Source organism: Syngnathus acus, chromosome 20 (assembly GCF_901709675.1).
Source record: "Syngnathus acus chromosome 20, fSynAcu1.2, whole genome shotgun sequence".
In the NCBI taxonomy this organism is placed as follows: Eukaryota; Metazoa; Chordata; class Actinopteri; order Syngnathiformes; family Syngnathidae; genus Syngnathus; species Syngnathus acus.
In genome coordinates this window covers 2,307,181-2,328,664 of record NC_051104.1, presented here as the reverse complement: position 1 = coordinate 2,328,664, position 21,484 = coordinate 2,307,181, and the positions used below count along the sequence as shown (strand labels likewise).

Here is a 21,484-nt window from a genome sequence, read left to right as displayed (position 1 = left end):
AATATTTGTCTTTGAATACGGTAACTGGGAGAATCATTCACGACTACTCTGAGCCACAAGAGGGCGCTGGAAGATAATAAGAAAGAGTGTTCTTTGTTACTGGTCATTTTATTAGAAACATTGGTTTGAAGACCTTTGAAAAAATACATTTTAATACTGTAAGTTGACAGAAAATTCACAAACATTCCTGTCAATATAATCCTCATTAAACTCCTCCTGTTTATTCACATTAAGAAATTAAAATATAATAAAGCTGTCATATTATTTCAGATTTATCAGCTACACTTGTCACCATAAAATTGATTTGCTGTACCAGTATTTCATATAGTATGCTATGCAGCAGGATATGTAGGGTTATTCCAACTGTCTTAACTTTTAAGCAATGTATTTCACAACGGCAAAGCGCAAAACCACCAAAACCTCCTCAGTGAGAACGAGCTGTACTTTCTCACTGGCTGAATGGCGATCATGACTGTGTTACTAAACAGAGCCATGCTGAGGCCTCGTGTGCCAACTTTGTGAGGCTTGAATGCCTTGGAATTTGCAGGGGGGCACAATACTAGATGTGAGTTGTCGTGAGCCCTCATGACGTGTCTTCTCCTCTCAAGGGACAAAAGCGGATTCAGTTGCAAACAAAAAAAGTTTACAATCTACCATATTGTCTGCAGTCGCTGTTGATTGAAGACACTGAAGAAAAGCAAAAGTGCCACCCTCGAATGGGAGGACCCATCCAAGAGAAAATAAATGAATCTGCTGTTTGCTTAATAGTTTAAATCCGAGGCCAGTTTTGTGCCCCTGCTACAATGGAGTGCCACGTTCAGGTCCTTAGTAAACCCACTGACCTCACATGGCCCCTCGTCCTTTCTGATGGTGATTCAGAGCATCACGTGACCCCAACACTCATTCTCTCCTCCTGACATTACAATCCGACTTGAAATACAATTGGACTTGAAGTCATTAGTGCAGTGGACTCGTGGTTTGCACATCAGCCTCACATGTTTGAATCCTAGCTCTGGCCTTCCTTGGGTGGGTTGTCTCAAAGTAGTTTGGCCTCATGTTGGGTTAACGTAAGACTAAACTGCCAATATATGTGAGAATGGTCATTTGGCAGCCAGTTCAGGGTGTACCCCGCCTCTCCCCAAAGTCAGCTGGCTTCAGCTCATCTGCAGCCCTACTGAACAAGCATTATTGAAAACAGATGGTTGGAAGTCACGACTGAATAATTCTTGCAAGAGGACTGCTGTCAAACAAGTGTGCAAATTTAGCTGCATAACATGAAATGTTGAAGGGACCACGAAGGGTTCCAGGTGGCACACCGAGAAGTTTTTTTCTTTTTTTCAACACTTCCATGAGAAATAATCCATCGCTTTAGCCGTCAAAGACTCAAAGTCCACGAAGCAAATCCTCTTTGAGGGGACGCATTAGGTGCACTAAAATAGCACAAAAAACAAAGATGGCAGAAAGCGCTTCCTAACGACTTATTGTAATCCCACGGGAACTCCAGAGTAGGTGTTAAACTGTTGACTTTGACTTCAAGGTAGCGTGTTTTATTTTGCCAAGACATCCTCCAAGATGGCCGACTTGAAAAGTCCCACTGGTGCCATCTCGCTGATGGTTTTTCCATCCTTCAATGGTTGAGCAGTTTCTTGGGAGAGGCCATCAAAGAAGCCAGCTCCTCATTCCAAGATGTCAGTCTCAAACGGGACCAGGTGGTAGTAGGACAGGTTGGTGACGTACGCCTCTGTTTCCTCATTGCATGCGTCCGCCTGCATGGGCAAGAACTCGAGTCCGTCGTCATACCTGGCGCAAGAAGCAAAGAAGAGTTATGTGGAACGTTTGGTGTGAACCACAGCAAGGAATGTGCTCCTTTCTTTGCTTTCCGTGCAAACCCGGGGAAGGAAAAGGTGCACAGGCAAACTTCCTGTTTCAATGAAATGGTGGAGAAGGAATGCCTTGACTTTACATTGCAAGGAGCAGCCGCAATGACTCAAATTTCATATGGGGGAAGGGGGTATAACAATTTTTTGCTCAGAAAGAAGTGTTCATTTGGAAATGTTTACATTGGCATGCCAAAGATATGTGACAAAATAATCGATGGAGACATAAAGAGAGAAAGCTCTATACATAGATACTGACGATAGATGTTGCGCTATCCTTAAAAAGAACAGATTCAATATTTTCTATATATTAGCAAAAGTTAAAAAAAAGTGTTTGCATTTTTAGAAGAAAAATAGCACTCTATCTTATTGTATTTTATTTTTCAAAAGTAACAGGGTGACGAGAAAATTCCATAGAACGCCAAAAAACTAAGGTTTGCGCGTCATGTGCCGGCCTTGGCCACTGGGCGGCGGTATAGAAATGTACACAGTCATGCAGACACAAGCAGACAAGACTACAGTGATCCCTCGCTACTTCGCGTTTCATTTATCGCGGCTTCACTACATCGTGGATTTTTTTTCCAAATTAAAAAAAACATTTAAAAGTCAAAATAAAACTTCTACATTGAGGAAACATGTGTCTAGCCTTTAGGACAATGTAGTATTGCTCCAAATGTTCGTTTACATTCCTTTAGAAGTCCGTTTTCGCGTGTTAGCACGATCGCGAATTATCATCTTTCCGCTAACTCGTTAGCCTGCCCAGTACTTCTTGTTGGTGAACGTACTTCGCGGATTTCACTTATTGCGGGTGGTTTTTGGAACCAATTATTCGCGATAAATGAGGGATTACTGTACTGCTATTACTACAAACTTAAGTGTCTCCAATATATGTCTTGTTGAATATGCCGTTGAGTATTGTTATCTTGTCCGGCTAATCGTGTTGCACAGCCCTGAATTCCAAGACATGGCTGCTGTTAAAATAATTTCGTTTCACTCACGTGTGCTCTGCAGAGTCTGTGGAAGACGGCCTCTCCTTGTCGTCTGGCAGCTTATGATCAAACACGATGGTTTCCGTATTGGCTAGACAGAAGCCATTTGAGCGCATGATCTCTGAAAAGTCCAAAAAAGAATGTTTATATCCAATCAGGCGATGCAGAACGGCACTCGAGGTGGGGGGGGATTACCCGATATGTTGACCGGACTCTGGAAGCAGGGCTGGATTCTGTGCACTTTATCGTTTCGGAGCACTTGGTCCAGCGGCGAGCGCTCAAAGAAAGTCAGCATCACTTCCGATCTGGAATACTACGCAAGCGCCATGGAGTGAGCAGAAAATCGTCTAAAGTGTCGCAGCCGCCGACGGTTGGCCCACCTTGCACGGCATGTTGATGGCGTTCTTCAGCAGCCTTTCCACCTCGTTGAGCTTCTCCTCAATGTCGTTTGCTTCTTTGATTTTCACCAGGCCTGCCAGGACAAAATGGAGGAGATGGAAGCCCATGCAAACATCTTTGGGATGAACTAACTTTAAAACTGTCCAAAAATGCGAGTCTGAGTAAAACAACATGACGTGTGCGGCCATTTTACAATTTGTGAAGAGGAAGCGGAGCGTGATGTCAGCCCATTTGGCAACACGAGCTCGGGCGGCTCCCATGAGTGGCCGTCATTTTAGGATGATGTCATCATTCCCGTTGTGCGGAAGGACTGACTAAGAGCGCATCACTTTTGACTCGGCCAAACTTTTGGGGCTGCTCAATCAACACTGACCTTCCGCCTTAGCGGGAAGCAAAGACTCGCAGGGCCTGTTATCTTTGCTAAATGATCTCTGGTTTCCTGCGCTGACTTCCGGGCCACCGTAGCCCTTCAACAATCGATTAAGAGCGAGATTAAGTTTGTGTAATCATCTAGGGAAGTGGTTAGTATTTTGCATCGCGAGAATTATCTTGTGAGAGCAGCTGTTTCTGGTTTCCAAAGTTAAAAGCTGTAAGTTTGTTTTCATTCTAGGGGGGTGGATTGGTCCATTGAATAGTGACACAAAGCAACAGAGACTCTCCACGCTTTGCTTTTCAGCCATATGAAATGTACTTTAAGTCGATATGCTGCGACATGGGGGGGGGGGGGGTATCGATCCATGCTCGAACGTGACCCTCAAACTGCGGCCTTCTACTCAAACTCTGTGAGTAATCGCTTCCTGTCCTCGTGAAAACATGGAAGCTATGTAGCTGCCGGGCTAAATATAGGAAGCGCGTTCGTCTGGCTCGCTCTCATCATGACATCAGGACGAGCGACGCCTTCCTTGTTGCCTGGACGCGGAATAGACAGAGGAAAACAGAGAAGATCCGGGACCGGGATTCTCCTTGGGATAAGTGGAAAGCCGAGCAAAGACACCCCCGATATGACAACAGAATACTCTTCCCCGTCCTGTCGACAACTTGTCCGCTATTTCCGCGCAGCAGCAGGAAGTCCAAACATTCCAGGCGCAGCTGCAGGGATGTTTTGACAAATATTTGTCTGTCCACGCCACAGATAACACTGCAGTCAAACGGGCAATGGTGGGATTATCCAAATACAAATACCTTACTGCACATAAACAGGTGTTTAAAATAGGCTTGTTACTTTTTTTTTAAACCCCAGAAATGATGACTTGACGGAAAAACAACAAAAATAGAAAGTCAAGCGGAGATCTTGATCTAGAACAGGGGTGTCAAACTCATTTCTTTCACGGGCCGCATTGTAGTCATAGCTTCTTTTGGAGGGCCATTATGACTGTCAACCCAAATAAATGTATAAGCACCTCATATTATATACAGTAAAAGCTACAAAACAAACTGACAAATAACTTGTTTTCAAATCAGACGAGTAAAAACGGGTCAAATATTTAAAAAAAAAGATATTAAAAGTGGAGACAATTTGCAATTCTAGTAATGAGACACGAATCTGATGCACAATTTGTCTTCGCGGGCCACATAAAATGATGTTGCGGGCCGTATCTGGCCCCTGGGCCTTGAGTTTGACACCGGTGATCTAGAAGGTCAAAAACAAAGACAGCAAGGTGTCGCTTAGCCGTAAGAGAAAAAGGGCTGCACCTATCCAAACATTGTCGAATCGAGGACTGCAATCATTCAATATTTTTAGAATCAAGTCTCCTGCCGATTATCTCAATAATTAATCAAGTCAGGTATTATTTTGTAGGTATGATACCGTGACTGTTTTTGCCCTGCTGATTAAATGTTGCCACTAGTTAGCATCACGCACACTACGAGTGCATTAATAGACACTGACCTCTGACCTCAAGCCAATATAATGTTACCCAAGACATGAAACAGACTAAAATAGCAGCAGCTTTTGTGTATGCTTGACACCAAAAACCTCCATCACATGTTCATCCACCGCCTTAAGTGTCAATACTGACTGTGACTAAAGTCAGCTTGGGTCTCTTTCCACTGATAAATAAAACGTCCAAGACGCAGAGCTTATTGCTCTCTGGTCCTAAAAATGGAGAAATAAGCATTACACTGCTCTCATTCAGGCCTCAGGCTGTTGATGTGACATCCATAAATGGACTTTGCACATTATTGACCCGTGCAAACATGTCAAAGTGACTGAAAAAAATAGTTGACTGACGCTTGTTTCCTTTTATGGACGCGCATCATTATGCGGTAAATGAAAATTATGCCCTCACCGCAGGGATGGAAAATGTGCATGTGGCACATTTTTAGTTAGTTGTATACTGTTATTATGTCTGATAGTGATTTATTGCAATCTATTACAATTGTGTAGTGTCACTTTGGAAATGGACCTTCTAAAGAGGAAATAATGTGAATAATGGAGAACTTCACTGGGATTCATGGGAACGTGATACTATATTATGATAAAGTGATGGAAAATTCGCATTATTTAAAAATTAATTCCAATTTGGGTGCTCGGGTGGTTTGCACGAACGAGGCTCCCCATGACTGTGACCCCGACCAACCTTGGGTGAGAGGCGAGGCTGACAGGTCTCCGCTGTCCTCGGGGAACGAGTCGTTGAGGCGCCGAAAGAGTCGCCCCAAGTCCGAATAGCTGCGGTGCAAGTAGAGCACGTTCCTGTCCGACCACTCGGTGCGGATCTCAAAGAAGTCCTCCTGGTCGCCCCGCGGGCTGATGAGCAGCCGTCGGACGCCGTTCACCCAGCAGTCGCGCACGAACATGTTGACCAGCGACGTGCCCTCGAACACGGCCGAAGCCATGCCGCTCACTCCCGCATGCCGAGACGCGTCGACACGTCACCACGGAGATGGAAGAGAAGACAGACAACTTTTTGTCTGGACTTGTTTTTCTTCTTCTTCTTTGGTCTTAGTTGGGAACAGGCGATGTGGCGAAGCTCGGCCCAGAGGATCAAGTCAAACGTGGCGTGATTGAGGAGGGAGTGAAACCAGAGTCGGACTATGGAAGTCATTGCGAGTCAGAGATAACGCCCATTTGGAAAAAAGTAGAGTGGAGGAGGAATGAAAGATGTGAAACTATTTAGTAAAGTAAAAACTAGAAGGTAAAACTATTGTGAAACAAAATATTTGACAAAAATGTTTTTAAAAAATACAATTTAGAACATTTCAATCAAAAGAAAAATACCACTCAAAATGTATATGCAAGTTTTATGCAAAACCCGTTGCATGCTGAACATGGGGAGTCGACGTTGGTTCTGAGTGTTTAAGTCATTGGGTTCAAAAGTTGTGTTCAAAAGACGTCCTCCACATAAAGTGGAATGGGTGCAGTACAATATGTTACCCGCAGAGGGCACCCATGCGCTATATTCAGGCTGTGGCGGAACTTGAGGTCATTTGTGTTAAAATAAGACGGCGCATCATTATAACTAGCAAAGAAATTGTTAAAAACAAAAAGTTTTGTGTCAGTGGTACTTTTTTGCTTGCTCGTCAGGATAGAAGTGGTTTGGGGCCCAATATCACACCTGAGCTTGCACACCCGGTCGTCAGTGTTTGTTTGCAACTAAATTAGTCCAACAAAATCATTGACTGCTCAAATGATTTCCTGTCCAATAAATTATTCAACTGAACTGCAAGTTTTTGTGTTTTACAAGCAAATCTGTTTCACTCATTTGAAGTCTTAGATGCTTGCTGCAAATGGTGTCAGGCTTTTCACTTTTTGGACCAGGATTTGTCCCTTCTGCCTGTAATGACAAGGAAGACACAATGACTCATTTTTAGTTGACTTATTTTTAACTGCAGGGTTAGCAGCTGGCCTTTTCTGCACTTGAATCTCAGACGACTACCAGCAGGTCATAACACTCAATGTTTCTTAATAAAGAGAAGCAATATTTGATAATAGGAAATATTTTTTATTACTAAAAAGTATCTTGAAGGTGCTCTCTGAACAGCAACTACTGAAGTCTTCATTGTACTCACAAGATTGGACCGTCACCAAACCATCAATTTGTGAATGGGGGAAGGAAAGAACGACGATGACGATGTCTATGTACACGAGGACGAGGAGAGGCAAAGTGGTCGGCTGTCACGGCAGGAGGCACTTGAGGAGCCTCAAGCACACCACAGTGCTTTAAAAAAAGAAAGAAAAGAGCAACAACAAAAACAGATTCTTCCAAACTTGCCATTTGTACACGGGCATGCACATCGACGTCCACTATTTACACTGATTTGACGTCATTTAATTTAAAGCGTCACTGTGGAAGTTTACAATGACCGGGCCGCTTAAAAAAAGAAAAAAAGGTGACGTGTGGTATTTACAGTAAACGACACAAATTTGATGGAAGGAAGGAAGGAAGGAGGCCCAGCCGATGTTTGGTCAAATCTTCTCCTGGATGAAGGGGTGCTGCAGGGCCTGGTTGATGCTGATGCGCTTGGCAGGGTCCAGCATGAGAGTGGCGTCCAGTAGGTCCTTCAGCTGCATCACCTTCTTGCGCTGCTCCTCGGGCAGGCGCTGGCCGCCGATCATGTCGCCCAGCAGGTCTTTGGTGGGGTTGATGGTGCTCATCACCGTCACCTTCTCCTGTAACCGCAAACGTCACGGCAACGTTAAGCGAGCTCCGCGTTCCTTTCGCTGGACCAGATCTGGCAAAACTGAGCTCACCCTTTCCGTGACTTTGTCCACTTCGATGTAGAGGAAGTTGAGGTTCTGGTCAAAGTGCTGGTCTTTGAACAACCCTTTGCGGATCATCTGAGGGACGAGCGGTGTTGATGATGAGGATGCTGAAGGTGATGCGGGTGGGCGCCTGCGTGCGCGCATCCTACCTTGTTGGGCATTTTGCCCTTGACGTCCATGGCCAGTTTGATCATGTGGTTGTTGGAGGAGCCCGGCAAGAGGATCTTGCCCGTGTAGAGCTCGTAGAGCGTGCAGCCCACCGACCACATGTCGATACCGTAGTCATATGGCTTGCCGATGACTTGAAGGAGATGAACCACCGCTTTGATTAGTTGCGCTTTTTCTTGAAAAGAAAAGGAAGGAAAACGGAAGGCGACTCACTGATCTCCGGCGCTCGGTAGAACCTGCTGACCAGGTAAGGCGTGATGTCGTTGTCGGCTACGTGAGAGGCCGAGCCGAAGTCGCAGAGTTTCAAGATGGTCTTGGACTCGTTCACCTGGGGGCAAAAGACGCACACACAAAAAGCATCATCATGTTGGGGAAAAAGTCTCAATTTGGTGCCAAATAGCTACGACGCCTACCAGGATGTTGTCAGGCTTGATGTCGGCGTGCAGGATGTTGCATCTCTTGAGCAGCTTCAAGGCCAAGAAGAGCTGCTGACTGTACGAGCGCACGGCCTTGATGTGCAGCCCCACGTCCTTGCCGTACTTCTTCAGCACCTCGCGCAGGTTCATGCTGGCAAGTGCAGACGACAACAGTGTGAGATGCAACAGTGTGAGATGCTCAGGGGGGCTCCTCACCTGAGCGGCTCAAAGACCAAACACAGATGCTGCTTGTGGTAGAAGTGCCTGAAGAGGCGCAGGCAGTGGAACTTGTCGTCGGGGTCGGCGTCGTTGAGCTTCTTGAGGAATTCCAGCTCCTTCAAGCCCGTCTTCTGCCTGACGCCAGCAAAGGCAACACCCCGAAATGAACGACGAGACCTTCGGGTAGGCCGACTTGAATGTGCTAAGCGCTGGCGAGCCATACATGAGCTCGTTGTTGCGGATGATCTTGACGGCCACCTCCTGACCGGCCCTGGCCGTGTCCCTTGCCCGGATCACATTGCTGAACACGCCTTGGCCCGTGTAGCCGTAGACGTCGTAGCGCTTGTCCAGCGTCTCGCCGATGTTGACCCCTACGGGGAAGCCGAGCGTGAGTGAGAGCAGTGCGGATGGGAAGGTGGCGGCCGCTGAAGGCACTTACTGTAGTAGCCCTCGGCGTCGGTCCAGTTGTCCCTCAGGTTGGGGTTCTCCTTGAAGTCCTTGCCGACTCCACAGGCTCTCATCCGGGCACTCTGCGCACGCACATATTGACAACTTGACCACAGTGCACTACAACTCTGCTGGAGTCAAGTGTGGAAGAAAGCTATTAGAACAGCAATGGCAAGGAGATCTTTCTGGTTTGCATGAAATTTGCCTCCCGCTTCTACTCAGACTTGCATTTCGAAGTTTGCGAGTCAGGAAATCTTGTGAACTTAACAACGCAGCAGGAAGCACGCTTGCGCTCGGCTTACATCAAAGTCTGCAGCAAACATGTCGTCCGACTCGGTGAACATATCCGGTGCCGACGGCTTCTTGGGGTTGGCCCCTGGAGACCACCAGAGAGAAGACGCGAGGGAGAGAGGTGAGCGAGCACGTGCGGCCGAGATATCGGCAGAGGGAGGCTCACCGTCTTTCTCCTGGGCGATGAGGTTGTGCTTGGCCTTGATGCTAGCCTCGAAGGTGTTGAGGTTCTCACGCTCGTACTCCTTGACGTCTGCGGCCACGCGCTCCAGGATGTCGTCGGGCGACGGCGAGCGGCTGCGTGTGCTGCTCTGCGGGCTGTTGGGCTCCGACATCATGTTGGAGTCATCGCCGGCCGCCTTGTATTTCTGACGCGCGGCGAGGACGACACACTTGAAAGCGGCCGACTGGAGTCGCGGCGACCGAGACGTAATCTTTGCAGACCTGTACGATGGCCATCCGCTGCTGCCGGCGCTGTTCGATCAAGGCCTCCTCATCCACCTCCTCGCTGTCAAAGTCATCCAGCCTGCAAATTTGGTATGGAGATTCAAGCAACGGAACGTTGAGAAGGAAAAAGAACTCAGAGGAGCTGTCTTTGGTGCTTCGCATGGTGAGATTTTTTTTATGCGTGCGTGACAACTGCCGCCAAGACTCACATGTCTTCTTCTGAGGACTCCTGGTCGACCTTCTGACCCTCCGAGAGGCTTCCTTTGAACTTGTCCTCGTCTCTGCTGCGTCGTCGTCGTCTCCTGTCGCGATCGCGTGACATGGAGCGCCGGTACTGCCGGAGCCTCCCGTATCGGTCTCGTTCACCGGATCTGGGGATCAGGGCAGAGTCAGAATTTTTTTTAAGGAAGAGACAACATCTCATTGAAGGCAGTGACTGCTCTATCATCATCTTCCTCACCTATGTACCAGCGGAGAACGGCTACGTCTGCGAGGTGACGAGCGTGAGCGTCGTCGCAGCGACGGGGAGCGCCGCCGGAGCGGCGAGCGGCTCATACGGCGGCGCGAGGACACCGGGGGACTCTTGTCTCGCGAGCGGTCTCGACCCGACCCGGGTTCAGCGCGAAGTCGTTTCCTGCGTACATCATCGGAGGCAGACACTTAAGGGCGACAGTCCAAATGTGAATGCAAATTGCTCACGCACCTGAGTGGCGAATCCTGCCTGTCTGCTTCTCTCCTGCGGAGGTCTGGCGAGCGCCCCCTCCTCGGGGGCGGGGGCGGTAGCGGCGACCTGGGTCTGGTGCGGTCAGCTGCGCCAGCCGAGGCATGTCGTGCGTCTCTGGCGCGAGGCGAGACGCTGCGCTTCCTGACAGGGCTGCGCTGCGGCCGTCGGTGCGGCGAGCGGTTCTCCTTGCCGGACGACGCGTCCTTGGACGGCGACTTGGTGGGTCTCTTGTCCCGTTCGGCGTCGAGGCGAGCGGGCCGCTCGCGTCCGGGCGAGCGGGATCGCGGCCGCCCCTTTTCCTGCGCGTGCCGTTCATCCCGTTGCGGTGAAGGGCGTTGTTTGTCGGCGCGGGCGCTTTTCTGCTCCGAGGGGGACTTCCCGCTCCTCTCCTTGGCCCTCTCGGTGGCGTCTGAATGTTTCCTCTCCTTGGAGGCACTCCTGGCACGTCCTCTGTCCTTGAGGCTAGCATCCTTGCCGCTTTTGCTCACCTTGTCCTGCCTGGAATCCTTGGCGGGCCGCTCCGTCGACTTGCCGGGGCTGTGGCGCTTGGAGGTGGTCCTGCTGCCATCAGTGGAGTCCCGTCTGGATTTAGCGGCGCCCCCTGCGCGGGGGGAGTTGACTTTCCCCGCGGCGGCCCTCTGGCGCTGCTCCCCGTTTCGGACGCGGGCCTCTCCGCCGTCCTCTTCCGAGCCCGAGTTGTAACCCTGCAGGATGAGGCCCATGCCCGACTGGACTTTACCCTCCATCAGCTGACTGTCCAGCTCAGCTTTGATCATGGCCCTCTGCTTCTCCAGGTCTTCCAGCAACGCCCGGTCGTCCAGGCCGGGGTTGCCCGACGAGGGGGAGCTTTCACCTTTCTTGTGTCCCGACGAGGCCATAATGACGGCGGCGGGGGTGGGGGAGGCTCCCTCCTTGTTGCGCTTGTGTTTCCTGTGTTTGTGGCGATGCTTGCGCTTCTTCTCTTTGTCCTCCTCCGAGGCGTGCTTGTGTTTCTTGTGTTTTCCACGATGCTTGTGTTTTTTTCGCTTGTGTTTTCCACCGCCGCCGCCGCCGCTGCTACCGTGCTGCTTGGCGGTTTCCTCAGGCTTCTCGCCGTTGGTCTCGGCCTCCTCCTGGGAGAGAGAAGAACAACAACAAAAGTCTTTTGGCCACTCTCTCTTATATGAGATCGTTTTTCACTGGATTTTACAGTATAAGAGCAGTTATGAATTCAGATTTGCACGCCTTCAGCAAACTACCAAATTGTGCCATAATATGCCAGGTAGTGTCATTAAGAGCAGAGCGAAGTGTGAGTATTGTTGGATGCTGTTTGTATGTGCTGCCGCTCCTTAAAAAGCAGCACGACAGATTTTCACCTGGGTCTGAAACATAGGCCCCGTTTATCGGGGTGCACCGTACTTCCTTTAAAAAAAAGGGGGGCATTGTAAGGCGTTGACGACAACCACGACGTCACACCACCAGGGGTAGCTACCTCTTCTTCCTCCTCTTCCTCTGAAACGTCTCCACTGTCCTCATTGCCACTTCTCTCGTGACTTTCCATTTCTTGTTTCCTGTTCATCAAAATGAGAATAAAAAAGGTTGCAACATGAATTCATCACATTATTCATTAAAATGAACTTTTTAAATATTACTGACGAAATACAGCTTAAGGTATGGCTTTTGATTCAAAACAGCTAGTAGACCAACATCTATACTAAATCAAGAAGGATTATCTGATGAGTGATAAATAATCCTTCACGCAAACAAACACACGTAACCACTGGCAACCAAAAGAAGGCTTGCTTTCTTCAGCACAACATACTCCATAATGCTTTAATATCAGCCGACTGATCCTGCACTATTTTCCTATTCTTTCATTACTAAGACGAACACACACACACAAAATCAGCCTTTGTTGACTCAAAAGAAAGGTTACTGCCCTGCACACCGACACCGTGTGAAGCTCAAGGGGGAACAGCGGTTATCTAGACGAGACGACTAATTTAGCAGAAAAACTAATGATGAAAATGACTTAATGCAGCAATTAAAAATATATGCAAAGGTTCTAGAGGTTCTGGTGCTATTGTTTGCGAACGTACTCAACTTGCCGGTTTACAAATCCAGCATTAGCTCTAAAATGCTAAGGCACTTTAGCAAAGTTGGGTTACACCGCGGGTTTTAGCGACACGATTACATTTTGACAATTCAAATAGCACATTTGAACTCATGTTGCGCAATCCACACAAACGCCGCGGAGGTGTAAATACAACATCGGGGGGATTTCTATCAACGTCTGCTTGACGTTTAGCCAAACTTCATGCTAGCCCAGCTAAGCTAAGAATATTAGCAAATCTTGGCAGTAGTGTTCCCCAAACAACACGACTGGCGTTCCGCTGTTTGACCGGCCGGATCACTCCGTTTTTAATCAGTAAAATAGTCCCATCTCATAAAAAGTTCTAAATATGAAAGCATAGTGCTAAAAAAAAAGACTTACACGTGCTCGTTGAAATTATTCATTCTTCTCGACGCGATTTCCATTTCGACGTCGGCCATTTTCCTCAACCGAAGGACCTCTTCTTCCTCCTCGCCACTAGACAGCAAGATGACGACAAGCGCCTTCTGGCGTAGAGGCGGCGCACTGCTATTGCACGCACGGAAAGTTCCGCACTTTCGCCACCAGGATGCGCTAAAGACACTTCATACGATTAAATCCGGTGCTGCGCAATTTCACGCCTTGACCTGACAACGAATTCTCGTAAATGGACTTTATGCTTTTATTTTTTAAGTTAGGCGATTGTATATATCGGTATTATACATATTAAAAAATATACGACTATATTTACATATCTTAAATTCGTTAGAGTAAAATGACAAAACTAAACCGTAGATCCTGGATTAACATTATTATTTAAAAAATGACTGACAATATTACCAGATTGTATTTTTATTCGAACAGTATAATTTAATTATTCAAAAATGTGCTTCTAACAGTAAATTCAAATATTGACATTCACTATTTATTGAATAAATAGTGTGGTAGAGTCTGTAATTATTCACCCACACAATAAATAAATACATCGATAAAATAAATGAAATATTTTAGTGTTAAGGATTCACTTATAATTAAATGAAAATAATTACTTGTATTTAATTTAACTGCAATAGGTTTACTGCTTATAAAGATGGTCAGTGGGTGAGGATCACTTACAAATCTAGAAAGAAAGAAAAACACCAAGTCAAATATAATTTCCATTTTTATTAAAACCATACAAACATTTGGAGTCAAGTTATAAAATAACTGAGCGAGCGAGCGAGCGAGCGGCCCCTCTGGCCAGCTGGGCCGATGAGGGAGGCCCAACCCCCTCCAGCACAGGGCCCAGACGCCCCTGCTGGCCCCCAGGATGTTCATTCCCCTTTTTCCTTTTTTCCTACACAAAGCGTAACATATGGACACTTTTTTTTTTATAGATATGTATGCTCATATATAGAGATTTAAAAAAAAAAAAAAATAAAAAAAAAAAAGCACTAACTTGTGGAAACAAAATGAAATGAGAATGCATTTGACAAATCTGGACTTTTTCCATAACTCGACATTTTTCTTTTCATATAAATGCTCATTTTTTTCACGTTTAGTTTTTTTTGTTCTTCATTATTCACAATGTAAGATTGGCAGTGTTTCTTCTCTTTACTGAAACGTATAAGGCACATACCTCAATGCAATTTTCCTTCTTTAAAAGGAAATAGTTCATTTTTTTCCCCATTATTCAATAAAACAAAAGAAAAAAACAATGCCCTGCGATAAAAACGTACCAGACAAAAAAAAAATTGTACCTCAATGCTTTTATGCTGAACTACTTTTGTTATTACGGACACGTACAAATTGAAAATGGAAAAAAAAAAAGGCAAAGCAACAATATAAGACTAACACTGGCGACGACGTCTCGGCAATACTTGACGGCGGTACACATTCGGAATTTAAGAGCTTTGGAGAAGACAAAATCATAAAAAAATAATCAAACATCACTGTACAGGATTAAAAAAAAAAAAAAAAGTCATGTGCTGTTGGACCAGCGTCAGCGTCCAGTAAGACAAAAGTACATATGTGAGTAAGCACCTGAAAAAGGAGAATATAAAAACACTGTTCGACTATATACACTGGTGTACCGCACCAGACAAATTCAACCATAACACTTGATTGTTTTAGCCGAGTTTTCTTTTTCCTTCCTTCCTTTTTTTTTTTTTTGGCACAGTACTTTCTCTTAAAAACATCACTGGCTAGAAACACTGGTCTGGGAAACCTTTTCCCCATCAGGAACTCTTCCTGAATTTGTCAAAACATGATGCAACCAGCAAACAAACACTTGATAATTTTATCCTGCAAAGACAGTTTTGCCTAGCATCTTAAAATTTGGTACAACTCACGCCCCAAAAATGTCTCAAGAAGCTGAGCCTGAAAAGAACATTTTTCTTGGAAGCGGCCATTTCAGAATCAATTTGGCTGTTTCCCGGGATCATTAAAAACAAACTTTGAGATATTTTATCTGAATACTACTAAATTTGAACTCTCTAAATTTGACAAAAGTGTGATGTGAAATGACCAAATATTTGTGACTCTGCTTGACTACATACATGTTCGTATGTACATACGTTATTACTCAGTTTCCTATATTGTTGTTGTTTTCTTCCCAACAATGTGTCCAGCAAAAACAGTGACAATACGCAAGAATACTGTTTGAAGTGAACATTGTCAAAAAAAAGAAGGGCTTGAAAAACAGCCTTCATTCCCGAAAAGAGGAATATTATTATTTTATACATCATTTTCATTCCATGTTTTCCCTTCACATACACCATTTTTTTTCCCGAGAGGAGAAAGAGGAGAAGAGTGGGGACTACTGCATGATGGCGAGGAACTTGCTCTCCTCTGCAAGGCTGCTGAGGAGGGAGCTCATGTCGCCGATGGCCATGTTGTTGACGCCGGGGGCCACGGCGGCCGGGAAGGTGGCCGACGCCCGAGGGGTGGTCAGCCGCGACGACGTCCTGGACAGACCTTGCAAAACAGAGGGGCTCAACGGGCCCGACACCAGGCTGCCTTGGTCGAAGCCGTCCTCCATCATAACGCCAAAGTCCAGAGCGACGGCGTCGTCCAGGGCGCCCCCGGCCAACGTCCCGCCGTCGATGGCCCCGCCTTCCACCGTGCTGGTCACTTGGTCGGACGCAGGAGACAGCAGGGAGACGGAGTCACCCGGACCGCTGCCGGAGTCCAGCAAGTAGTGGTCTTCCACGGTGGGGAATGGGGCTGACTTGAGATCAGTTTGCTGGTAGGAAGTGGGATCACCAAAGCCTTGCTGGAGGTATCCATGTTCTGGAGCCTCCAGTTTCAGGGAACAGAGATTCCCGCAATTCTGCAGTTGCGGGACTTCAGTGCAGCTTCTGGGGTTGAGAGGGTTCCTCATCGAGTTCCAGTAAGTGTTGACAGGCGGGCGTGGGCCTTGCTGATTGGGATGATGTACTTTATCGTGGGAGAAGCTTTGGAGATTGTTTATGGAGGCCCGAGTCAAGGGATGGCAAGAGACCCTGGTGTTGATGTTCTGCTGGAAGTGGTTCTGCGTTCTGGAAGCTTGGTGCGTTAGAGGTCCATCAGTGGCCTTGGGGAAGTGAGGCCTGGCCAAGCCATTGGGTGCGACTCCTCTGGTCTCCATACACATGTTGGGGGATGTCTCCAGCTTCACTAGCGCAGCGCCTTGCGTCTGGTTGGCCTGGGAGCAACCGTTTTGGAAAGCCGGCGGCGCGTTCTGCTGCACCACCATGTTTCCAAACCTGCCGAAAGGCTCCGACGAGGCCTGCCCGCCGGACCACCTCGAGCAGTGGCGATCCCTCTGTGGAGAGCGCTCGGCGCTACCCGAGCTCACTTCGTTCCACTGGATGGGAAGCAAGCTGGGGCTCCTCCTCTGGACCATCTGCTGCTGCTGCTGCTGCTGGAGGCAATCGTTGGCCTGGAAGTTCATCACCTCCGTGCCCTCCATGGAGTGTTGCGAGCTCTCAGAGACGATTTGGTCCTCAATGTGCACGTATGGTCCACCGTCTGCCTGGACTTGGGAGCGGAGATACTGCACCATGTCATCTGGAAGTATATCTTCATCTCCGAGTAAAGAGTACACCTCCCCGTCGCCCTCCATTGCCAGAGCTTCCAAAGCGACGTGCTCGGCGATGCTCGAGGAGTACGTTGGGTGCTGCGAACCCCTCTGCAAGTTCCCCTCGGAGCGGGTGTAATTCTGCAGGTTCAAGTTGCGCATGTCGAGGGGATGTGGCTGCTGCTGGTGGTGGGATAGAGGTGGAAGAGGGTGGAGGTTGCTCAGGCTGTTGAAGCGCTGCACGGGAGGGAGAGCGCAAACGTCGGAAGGTTGCGTCCGCACCGGGTCGCTGGCCCTCCGGTTGGCTGCCGCGGGTCCCTCACCGGGGTAGAAGACCCTCCTCCTGTAGCCCGAATGCGCACCCAAACCGTTGGTGGTCTCGGAGCAGCGGTGCGGCCCGACGAGGGGCGGCAACGGCTGGTTGGCCCCGCCTTCGTCCATCATGGCCATGCGGGCTTTAAGGCTCATGCGCTCCAAGTTAGGTAGTGGCGTGGGGGGAGGTCCGCCGGTTGCGGCAGCGTACTTGGCCTTCAGGTGGTAGTGCTGCGCTGGGGTTAAAGTGAGCATCCCCCTGAAGCCCCCGAGGTCCGCGCTACCCCCCGCGCCGCCACAAAGACCACCTGAAAGTGCGCCGGCGCTTCCCATTGCCCCGCTTCCATAGTGGCTAGCCTCGCTGGAACGGCGGGAGGCGTCGGTGGAGATGGGGTCGTACGAGTCGGTGGAGCTGAGATTGTGGCGGCGGCGGTGGCGGGAGGCGGCTGCCGCACCATCGCTTTGTGACGCCTGGCTGGAGCGGCGGCTGGAGAAGCACGGCGAGATGCCCGAGGAGCGCCGGCTGCTGCTCAGGTAGGCCGAGCTCGCGGCACTCCCGCTGCTGTCGCGCCGGTCCCGCAGCAAGTTGAGCACCGTTAACTCGGTCGTGCCGCCCAGCTCGGGGAGAGCAGGCGGTTGAGGAGCGACTGACGTCCACTGCTTGCCCAGACAGCATCCTGAGGAGGCACACACACGGCAATGGACTGAACTCAAATCTGTTTTTTTTAGCGTCAACATGTGCTTATCATCAGTATTTGAGAAAAAGCCATGAGGACTCACCCTTCCCCTGGATGCCCGCAAGCATGGACCCCTTGGGGGGCGGCGTGGGAGCCAGGGGCCCCGGGCCAGGCGTTGTTCCGTTCACCTGCTTCAGCCTCTCCATCTTCAGGTGCTCCATCCAGCGCAGGGGGCGTCCTACACCGCGCCTCGCCCGCAGGGTCAGCGCGGCCACCGTTGCCGTAGAGACGGTAGAGTCCATGACGGGTGCCGGCCCGCCCCGATGGCCCACCTCTTCCTCTTCCTCTTCGTCCAGCTCTTCCCCTGGCGAGCGTCCGGCGCTCACAGTAAGCTGGACTCCACCGCTGGAATAGATGCTGACGGGGGACTGGTCACTGCTGCATGTAGACTGACCGCCAGGGCTTGGCTGAGACGTCTAGGAGGACACACCACAGTCTTACTTAGTCGCACCACAACATCCCAAATGGGGGTTCCGTGGCTTTCATGGCCAAAGACATGGATTACGTCACTTGAAAAGACTCGGTGTTCCACCTGGCAACTTTCACAGCCCCTTTAACATTTCATGTTACGTTTTGTGCACTTGAGCCAAGCGGATTTTACAAGATCGGTAAGTTACACCCTGGACTGGTCGCCAGCCAATCGCAAGACACGCATAGGCAAACAACTATTCACACTTATATTCACACAAATGAACAATTGAAGTGTCTTCAATGAATCGGACATGCGGGAGGAATCTGGAGTACATGCAGAAATAAGGAGAAAATGCAGGCTTCACGCCCATCTCACCTGATTACCCACTGTCCTTAGAAGACAACAAGCGCAATGCCCAAGCATTGGATAGAAGAGAACATGCACTTGTTAGAAGAAGTTTGCAGTGCATTCACTTTGATGGCTTCGTAAACAATGTCCCCCCCCAGGTACAGTTGCGGAGAACGACCCGTAAAGGCGGTGACGGTTTGCGAGGCTACATTACGCACGACGGCTAAGTCCAGTGTAGCTAGCAAACAACAAAGTGTCCAAGTCAACCGCACTAAGGGGGGGGGGACACTAAGGGGTGTTCCACGGAAACCAAGTGTAAACCGAAGCCCATTCTGAGCTAGAGTCTCACCATGGGCTTCTCTGTCTTGATGGACTTGACTTGCAGACAGTCGTCCTGCTTGGAGGTAACGTGGTTGCTGAACTCCCTTTGGTCCGTGTAGCCGCCCAGGCCCAGCGGTCCGTGGCCGTTGGCGCCTGGCTCGCGGGGCTGCGCGGGGGGCCGCGGGTAGTCCCCGCGCTGCTTCTTGGTGACGTGCGCCTCGGGACCGTGTACCGTCTTCACGTGTTTGCGCAGGGAGCTGGGGTCCGTGTAGCGCTTGGTGCAGCCGGGGATCTTACACACGTACGGTTTCTGACAACAACCAGAATACAACTTACTCAGATACACTTTTATCGTGGTTGGCACCGGTCGCATGAGGTGAACGCGCAAGCGCATACCTCGTTTGAATGCGTACGGTTCTGATGCTTGGCTCGGTCCGAGGCGTTGGAGAAGGCCTTGTTGCAGCCTTCGTGCTCGCACACGTACGGCTTCTCGCCCGTGTGCGAGCGCAAGTGGGTCTTGAGATTCTCCAGACGGGAATAAGCCTTGGCGCAGCCCTCGAACTAGAAGCCAGACAGCATCCGTCATACATTTTTTGTTTCATGTAATCACGAGGAGTCGAATCGGGCGGACGCTGGGTCGAGCGTTACCGTGCACTTGTGAGGCTTCTCGCCGGTGTGCCGCCGCATGTGGACCACCAGCATGTACTGGGCCTTGAAGGGCTTCTGCTCCCTGGAGCAGTCCTCCCAGCGACACACAAACTCCTTCTTCTCGCCGTGGATGTGGTCGTTGTTGATGTGCTGCAAACACACGAGAACACGTTTCAGTCCAAGACTTGAGCGACCCTGGCAGAATTGGGTTTTCAGGTTTTTTAAAGGGTCAATCGGCTTTTGAAAGAGCGTTTTATGAGTGAGCCCCTTTAGGGTGAAGTCAGCAATGTGCCCCGATTGGACACAATTTACACCCCGCATTGACCTCAGCAGATAATCCAAATGGTCTTGAAGGGACTGCGGACAATGGAAGCTCTTAAAAGTCTGAAGAAAAAAATATATCAAGTGCTTTCTTGGAGTTGTCAGGGTCACATCCTGGGCCTCGACCCCCTCCTTGACAATGGCATCTTTGTCCCGCCCCCTCGGCCTGAGTCTGACCCAGCAAGCATCCGACTTTGGCAACGTCTGCTCGAACAACTGCGCTCATTGGAAAGTGGCCCTCCATTACTCTCACGTGGCACTTGTTTAATTTTAAAGTGACAAAACAAGAAAATGATTGTGTGGTCGATGAGCGTAAGTGAAGTTCCCCCCTCCCCTACCCTCGTCTCCTGAGATTGATCTCCTCGGTCGGAGGCCCTGGAGCCGCCACTTTGCGAGGGAAATCCCCGCGGCGAGCGATCGTTGTGTCGGGCGGCCGCTCGATATCCTCCCGAGAGCGATGGACGGACGGCGCGGCGGCGTGGCGGACGGATCCACGCCGGCGCCCGTGTTTGTACAAATGAAGGAGGCGCTTGACGGATGTGATGCATGAGCCGGCCGGCTGACAGCGAGAGGGGAAAGCTAATGGCAATTCTTATTGGATCAATAATCTCCATGCTGAGCATCGACAAACAGGTGCTGATAGCGGCGGCGCGGCGCTTATTCATCTTCCTGCTGCCAGCTTATCGGACCACAACTGTAAAAACGCCACCAAGATGGATTTAAGGGGGGGTAGTGGCTGACGGGGAGGGCGCTGCGCTTGCGCGTGCACACGCAGTCGCTTTTTTCTCAGTCTCGTCTTTCCCGGCAGTCACAAAGGGAGCGGGAGAAGTAATTGACTCTCCTCTTAAGGTTTTGGACAATTACCGTTACGATGGCACAATGACTGCTAACCGAACGCTAACAGGCAGTGCAGAATGAGCAAATAAAATTAGCATTGTTGACGCTAACTGATACAACAAAGTACTCATATTTGAACTCAACAATGCAGCAACACAAAATAACAAAACTCTCCGGCATATATTCTTTATCCTCCGCGATTAATATGAGTTGTGTGTTAGTAAGTGTTAACGATGGCACCTCAGCAATACAATGACCTGTCTCCATGAAATTCCTCCTCTTACTTCAACATAGTTCGGACACCAGAGTGCCAGAGCACTACTTTTATTTTACACACATTTGTGCACATAAACAAGTTTGCTGTCCGTCACGTGACTGACGTGATCAGCTCCCACTTGGGACGGGCTGGCCGTAAACCAGCCGGGGAAATAAAATAGCTTGATGGAAGAAATAGTGCTAGGTACAAATTGCAGCCGGGCCTCGCGTCCTCACTCGAGTCTCTGTGGTACGCGGCCCCTCATGCATGAGAATGTTTACACGGCAATTCCCCCACAAGCCTCGGGACCCGCAACGTCGTTTAGTTTTTATCAAGCGGCCGCCTAATAAATCAGACGCTCTTTTGTGATGTCACTCGGCAAAGCGCTTTGTTGTAAAAGCGCGGGGAGGCGAGGCAAAAGACGAAAGAGGGTGTGGGGACGTGGGGGGGGCAGTTGCAAGGGGGGGGCGCAGTTGGCATGTGTAATTCAGCGCACTCTTTTC

General features: G+C 49.3%; 3 protein-coding genes across 4 annotated transcripts in view; all 3 read right to left on the bottom strand.

Annotated features, from left to right (window-relative positions):
- Nucleotides 1-89: 89 nt before the first annotated feature.
- pxdc1b (PX domain containing 1b) lies at nt 90-6,310 on the bottom strand. The gene is made up of 5 exons (XM_037279853.1): nt 5,845-6,310; nt 3,247-3,338; nt 3,062-3,179; nt 2,876-2,987; nt 90-1,800 (listed from the first exon to the last, which is right to left on the bottom strand). The coding sequence occupies exons 1-5, from the start codon at nt 6,098-6,100 to the stop codon at nt 1,677-1,679; spliced, it is 702 nt and encodes a 233-aa protein (XP_037135748.1). The 5' UTR covers nt 6,101-6,310; the 3' UTR covers nt 90-1,676.
- An 875-nt stretch (nt 6,311-7,185) lies between these two features.
- Nucleotides 7,186-13,246, bottom strand: prpf4bb (pre-mRNA processing factor 4Bb). Its single transcript, XM_037279833.1, has 16 exons — nt 13,153-13,246; nt 12,151-12,229; nt 10,659-11,791; nt 10,416-10,589; nt 10,165-10,326; nt 9,953-10,034; nt 9,675-9,876; nt 9,520-9,593; nt 9,210-9,300; nt 8,994-9,141; nt 8,768-8,905; nt 8,549-8,702; nt 8,349-8,463; nt 8,117-8,268; nt 7,956-8,042; nt 7,186-7,874 (listed from the first exon to the last, which is right to left on the bottom strand). Exons 1-16 carry the CDS (start codon nt 13,209-13,211, stop codon nt 7,671-7,673), a joined length of 3,054 nt encoding a protein of 1,017 aa, XP_037135728.1. The 5' UTR covers nt 13,212-13,246; the 3' UTR covers nt 7,186-7,670.
- A 648-nt stretch (nt 13,247-13,894) lies between these two features.
- Nucleotides 13,895-21,484, bottom strand: part of gli3 (GLI family zinc finger 3) — a 57,182-nt gene continuing 49,592 nt past the window's right edge. For both annotated transcript variants that reach the window (XM_037279511.1, XM_037279512.1), the window contains exons 11-15: nt 19,568-19,717; nt 19,316-19,480; nt 18,948-19,229; nt 17,882-18,254; nt 13,895-17,778 (exon numbers count right to left, since the gene is read on the bottom strand). In XM_037279511.1, coding sequence (XP_037135406.1) covers nt 15,548-17,778; nt 17,882-18,254; nt 18,948-19,229; nt 19,316-19,480; nt 19,568-19,717 — 3,201 coding nt within the window. In that variant the 3' untranslated portion in view covers nt 13,895-15,547. The remainder of the gene's footprint in view (nt 17,779-17,881; nt 18,255-18,947; nt 19,230-19,315; nt 19,481-19,567; nt 19,718-21,484) is intronic.